Genomic DNA, 6,831 nt, shown 5'->3' with positions numbered 1-6,831 from the left:
ATAGATAGATAGATAGATAGATAGATAGGCAAATCTTTGTCATTTTCTGTACAAATGTTAACTTTAAGCTGTCCCGTTGCTTATGATGTCTTACGATAACAGCATATATTATAGTTAACAGTGGAATTATGGTGTCAGAGTACACTACTTAATGTGGGCTCCTTAAAAAGATATATTATCCACCCTCTGAGGTCTGGCAAAAGGTTAACCAATACAGCGTGCATTTTATATTCAAACGAGTGTTTATTTTTACAGTAAAGACTTTCACACATCTGGATGGATTTACCTTTAAAAAAAAAAAAAAAAAAAAAAAAGGAAGATCCTCCAGCTTAAAGTGGAGTGTCACAACCATCCCCCCCCCCCATCTCCAGCTATAGGTCTTTTTTTTCCCCCTTCTTCTCTTTTAAACATGAAAGTAAAAATGTAGTATTAAAAAAGTGTCAAAAAAGAGAAGCAGAAAAAAAAACACACACAGGAGGACCACTGCTGAGGCCTCTGGAACATTAAAGGTCATTTATCCACAGAGGTTTCAAGTCGGCAACTTCACAGACACTTCACAACGTCTTCTCACTTGATGGTCTAATTAAATTATGTCCTTTTTGTCACAGAAACAAGTCAACATATGCCCGAGCTAATGAATTATCTTATGGGGACAATGTCCTGCATGTACACAGTCACATAAACAGGTAACGAAAATCAGCAATTTGCTTTGGGACAGGCCAATAAACTAATGAAAGGGGGGATAGGTCTGAAAAACTTTGCTGACACCTATGAAAGAAACAAGAGAATCACCATAAACCTTTGCAGCTTTCTATAGGACTCTCAGTGACTAGGAGGGCATTTGAAATGTAGTGCATTCACCAAAGGAACATCAAAGCCTACTACTGCATTGGGATAAGCTTTGCGTCCATCAAATAAACCAGCCCAAGTTCCCAGGCATAGTAGCTACAAATGCAGCCTCTCTCGTGCAGCTCCAAGCATAAGATCAGTGATCTCTCCCCAACTTTGCCTTTACCCTTGTAGACATGCTGTACCACAGTGAGGTCTAACAAACACACAGTAAACTAGGTTTAAGCCTCCACACTTTAAGAAGCAATGATTTAAGACAAGAGGGACTCACCTTTCAACTTTTAGTGTGTTCCTGTTGGATGTGTAGCATGAATTTTGATTGGTTTTGATGGGACATGGCATTACTAGTGAAGCTGATTTTTATAGGGGTGGAGTTTTTTTTTTTTTTTTTGCAAAACTCTAAAATAAAGAATGCGAACTCTTTCCTGGGGCTGATTGGGGGGAAGGATGTGAAAAGACTGCAGTTATAAAGCACTGCTTGAAGCAGTCTCTCAATGCGTCTCTGAACTTGATCAGATTTTATGTTTCCTGCAGAGAGACAGCGACAATCCTGTGAAAGTGGCTCAATAGACAGACTTTTGGGCTCAGCAAATCTCAGGATATTACAATTACGGCCATCTTTCTCTCTCTCTTTTATTCCCAATCTTACTCCCTATAGTTCTTTGCAAATGCTTTCCCATACAGAAAGGAAGGGAATTTATAGAGCTGTCTAAAGCTTATAATCATCACAAGACAAATGCATTTTTTTTTGTAAAAAAAAATAAAAAAATATAAAAAAAATAAAAAAAAAAGCTAAATCTTTTGTTGGTGTCTTAGTGCACCCTATATGATGAAGGTCTTATGTGATCATATGTGTTTTGTGTATGAAACTGCACTGGGAAGTTTAAAAATCCTAACTCAAGCCAACACAACAGGGATTCTCCCTGAAAGTCTCCTTCTTTTGTTTCCATCCAAGCAATTTAACTGTTTTATTCCTTTTTGTCACTAGTGAGAAAAGAGGAAGGGGGGGAAGGGGGAGAGTTATATGAAAATCTACAGTCATAAAGATAAAAAAGATCAATTAAAAGAAATAAAATAAAATATAAACACATAATAAAGTTTATAGGTTTTCGAGGTTTATAATAAAAAATGATATAAAAAGACCACATTTATGATATAGAAGCACGCATATGAAGAAGAGGATAATTAAGGAGTGATGGATTTCTAGACAGCAACACATGGGGGATTTTTCCCGAATGCACATTGTTTTCTCGTAGTCACGACTGCAGATTTTAAAGGGGCAGCATATAGCAATAAGTGAATGCATCGATAAGCACAAAGCTAGATATAAAAAAAAAAACTGCAAAGAATACAGAGACAAAGGCTAAAACATTCCCTTCCATCTGTGCATTGCTAAAACCCTATGTTGTGGATTTATGGGGAAGGTTCCAGGGTCTTAATCAGGATAAATGTAAGATAACGCTATGAAGAATGATCACTGGCTTATGATGTTTAGGAAGGTGGTTAGAGGCATCCCTAAATTAGGGATCTTTCAGACAAATATTTGGGCTCTTCGTAATCTATTAACACATGCAGTGCTGGGAAAGGCTGCTACATGCATGTTTGCTATGCATTACTATTCATTTACAGCACTAAAGGGGTTAAGCTTACCTGCAAATACTAAACCTGAGTAGACCAATCAGGGAATAGATATTAGTGAAGCTGCCATATTCAATGCTAAACTCTGTCAATCAAGAGTTCACAAGCAAATGGGTGCCTGGGGCTGGGCTCGAATGACACTCCCCCAGCTGAGTTTCTATTGGTGCAATTCAGACTGCCTCCTGAGTTGGTTTATGTGTGAGGAGTGAGTGATTGACTTTATCAGTCCAAGGACATTACTCTGTTGGAGAGGGTGAACAGTTTCCTGGATTTGCAACAAGCAAAAGGAATAAAAGCAAAACTTATTTTTGTTATCATAGCTTCTGCATGAACTGCATCCTGTGCTGACCATTCATCTGGGTCTGCACGCTGCTCAGGTTCATTCATGACGATGCTTCTAGATGGAGGACCTCAGTTTCCCACCCTGGGAGTTGGTGGGTTTGGGACATCTCGCCATCATGAAATGTCCAACCGAGATGCTGGCATGGGGCTTAATCCTTTTGCTGAACCTTCACACTCTGCAGCTTTTAAGCTCAGTCCAGCCAGTCATGATCTTTCCTCAAGCCAGAGCTCAGCTTTTACCCCGCAGGCATCCGGATATGCCAACGCTCTTGGGCACCATGCTGGGCAGGTGCCATCTTATGGCGGCGCTGCCTTTAACTCCACGAGAGATTTTCTTTTTCGAAACCGGAATTCTGGAATTGGGGACGCTGCCTCTCCAGGTGGCCAGCATGGACTTTTCGCCAGTCATGGCCCCCCTGGAATCACTGAACCCCCAGGACACCTGATCTTCCCAGGACTTCATGAACAAAGCTCCAGCCACACTTCACCCAATGGACATGTGGTTAACGGGCAAATGCATTTAGGGCTACGAGGCGACATTTTCGGACGACCAGATCCTTACAGAGCGGTGCCCAGCCCCAGGACTGATCATTATGCAGCTGCCCAGTTTCACAACTACAATCACATGAATATGAGTATGAATGTAGCCGCTCATCATGGCCCAGGGGCATTTTTTCGATATATGAGGCAACCTATCAAACAAGAATTATCGTGCAAGTGGCTGGAGGAATCACCGATGAATCGCCCGCAGAAAACATGTGACAGGACATTTAGTAGTATGCATGAACTGGTTACACATATGACAATGGAACATGTTGGAGGACCAGAACAAACTAATCACATTTGTTACTGGGAGGAATGTCCCAGGGGAGGCAAATCCTTCAAAGCAAAATACAAACTGGTTAATCATATAAGGGTGCATACTGGAGAGAAACCTTTTCCATGTCCGTTCCCTGGATGTGGGAAAATATTTGCACGGTCAGAAAATCTAAAGATCCACAAAAGAACTCATACAGGTAAGAAGGCACCATGGGGTTAATAGCTGTAGCAGAACGTGTAAATGGTAACTTTTTGGGCCTGTATGTAGTAACTAACCTAACTTTTTATTTTTATTTTTGAGCAATGTTGAATTTTATCATTTCTTGTAATGTTTACATAAATTTTATTGCCTTTTTAAGTCTTCCCAGGACAGGCATGTAAATCGTGATCAGTTTCTTGTTGTCTTGTTTCTTGCTTGCAGTGAACAAATACGAATTTGTCTAGGGATGATTCACTTTCCAAGCACTTTAGTTCCTTGCATACTGTTAGGTAAACTATAGAAATGCTAATTCCGACTCATTTTCTCTCACTTCCGCTCCTTTTTGCCCTCTTGATTGGCACGTCTCCTAATTAAAGCAGTGATACTTTTGTCAAAGTATTTTTATTTGGAATTCTCTGTTTAATTAAACTCTTTGCAAAGCAAAGAGAGTCTGGAAAAGACAGGATGACAACTCATGTCCTCCCCTGTATAGCACTTCTTAAAACTGCAGTGATCCCCCCCCCCCCCTCTTCAAGTGATAGGGTCTCCTAATATTGTCCTTTAATTGATGTAGGACTTTGGGTGTAGTTGTTTTTAACACTTTTAGCCACCACTATTGTCATTCAAAGGCCACAACAATCAAATTTAATTTAGACGTCAAATAACAATTACCAGACAGTTTAACCTATTTTATGGGATTTGTATAGGTGTCCCTTTGTATTTTATTAAGTGTCAATTTGGCTAGTTAAATATTTCAACATGATATGCAGATAACGTATGGGAATATTTAAGGGGGATATCATCCAGTCTGGGCCAGCAATGTGAATTTCATTAAGCCTCGAAAGGAGGGGGGGGGGGGGGGTCAAACTGTAAAATGTAGCAAAGCTATGACTGACTATATGTATTGTGCAGCTCTAACTATATAACACACTATGTTATATGCTCTTCCACTAGGTGAGAAGCCTTTTAAGTGTGAGTTTGAAGGATGTGACCGACGGTTTGCAAACAGCAGTGACAGGAAAAAGCATATGCACGTGCATACATCAGACAAACCCTACATCTGTAAAGTCTGTGATAAATCCTACACACACCCCAGCTCTCTACGGAAACACATGAAGGTAACTATCAATATTATTATAATAATTTTTGCATAGACGATATGTATATTGGGGTTGCATTGTCAGTAATAGTCACTTACTCATTAGCATCTAAACATGTCAGCTAACCTGAATTCATCTCTCAGTTCTATCTTTAATCTCCTTTATGATTTCCAATGAATACTAATATTTAGGCAGGATAATAGTAGTTATGGTTCTAATTTTTTTTTCTTTCCTTCCCCAAGGTACATGAATCTCAAGGGTCTGATTCATCCCCAGCTGCCAGTTCAGGTTATGAATCTGCCACCCCACCAGCAATGGTTTCTGCCAGTAGTGAGGAGTCTTCTAAAACTACTTCAGCAGTAATTCAGACTAACAGCAACACTCACAATCCAGGATTACTTCCACCCAATTTTAATGAGTGGTATGTTTAAAAAAAAAAAAAATTATATATATATATATGAAGGCAAAACCACGCTCAAAAAAGGACCAAATGAAGTTGCGAGACCAAGAAGGTTGTTCTACCAAGGTGGAGATGGAGTTTATGAAACAACAGAACAGGGCTTTGTTTTGTTACCCTGGATTTTTTTTCCCCCTTTAAAGAAGGCTGTGGACTAATTGTGTCCCTTTCTCAGGATCTGAAAACATATTTTGGCATTTCCATTCCTTATCTATTTTTTACTTTTTTTTTATTTTAACAATATTACATTTTTTCTTTTCACATTATAGAAGGTTCTTAAACAGTGTATTTAACAGATTAAAAAAAAAATCCATTCACCTTTACGGTGACTGTAAAACTCTCACATTCTTAAAACCGTGCCAAAGTCTTGTTATGTCTTGAACTTTCTCAAAGCAGTACACTTGTGAATGTATTCCTTGTCCTATAGGGTCAAAGCTGTTGTTCGGTATATTTTCAGGATGGGGGTGTGTGTTAATTCACAGATTGTGACCGTTTAGTATACAGTTGCCTTTTGTAAGAAGTTTTGTAAATATATCCATGATGCCATATTTATCGTTTGTAATTTAATTATTGATACAAGTGCCGGGAACTGAACAATATTTATGAAAAAAAATTTTCTAACAAAACTCTGTATAGCTTTTGGTTATAACTGCTTTAGCATTAAAATTTATTGTTTTGAAAAAAAAAAAAAATCTAATTTTAAATCGTCTAACCTTTGCATTAACAGAATGTTTTATGGGTAAAAAAAAAAAAAAATCCACCTTATTCAAGAATATTTTTGGAAGACTGTAACAGTCTGTTGCAGGTGTTTAGGTGACAAGGATAGATATCAAAGGCATTTCAGACTAGTTGATATTTGTTTTAAGCAGTAAGTATAATAAATTTTCCTTTCAACATTGCTCAGGCAAATCAAATATTTTTAATCAATTCAGTTGGGGACCATGACATCTCTATCTAATGCTTCAAAGAACAAATGGGAACATGCTGCTGTTCTCAAGCAAATTTCAAAGAGTTTAATAGGTTCAGTTATATCTTGGAAGAAAAAAAAATTCCTATGTGGAATTTTAATACTGTGACATACTAAATGACATAACCAGGTCGAAGATGCCGGGGTTAAAAAAAATAAGTAATGTAAGAAAATGTAATTGAATTTTTTAGGCCTTAACATATCACTTTGACATGTTCGCTTAAAAAAAAAATAGTGTCAGAGACTCAAAAAAAATGTGTCAGAAAGTCAAAGCATTGTAAATATCAATGTTTGTTATAGTAATAAATAGCAGATAAACAAAAAGGCCACAAAAATGACAACATTTTATTAATATCGCATTCCAGACATGACGATCATGACATTGGAGGATTCAATTTCAAGCCGTTATTTTTTTACAGGCCTATTTTCATAATGGCGATTGTCTTTATGGTTTTAGCTG

At 37.9% G+C, this 6,831-nt stretch overlaps 1 protein-coding gene across 1 annotated transcript; it reads left to right on the top strand.

Annotated features, from left to right (window-relative positions):
* The first annotated feature begins 2,872 nt into the window (after window positions 1-2,872).
* Window positions 2,873-5,378, top strand: ZIC3 (Zic family member 3). The gene is made up of 3 exons (XM_069986500.1): window positions 2,873-3,845; window positions 4,802-4,965; window positions 5,190-5,378. The coding sequence occupies exons 1-3, from the start codon at window positions 2,873-2,875 to the stop codon at window positions 5,376-5,378; spliced, it is 1,326 nt and encodes a 441-aa protein (XP_069842601.1).
* The last annotated feature ends 1,453 nt before the right edge of the window (window positions 5,379-6,831 follow it).

Source organism: Dendropsophus ebraccatus, chromosome 10 (assembly GCF_027789765.1).
Source record: "Dendropsophus ebraccatus isolate aDenEbr1 chromosome 10, aDenEbr1.pat, whole genome shotgun sequence".
NCBI classification, from domain to species: domain Eukaryota; kingdom Metazoa; phylum Chordata; class Amphibia; order Anura; family Hylidae; genus Dendropsophus; species Dendropsophus ebraccatus.
Note: the sequence above shows the minus strand (reverse complement) of the source record. Positions and strands in the feature narration are given on the sequence as shown.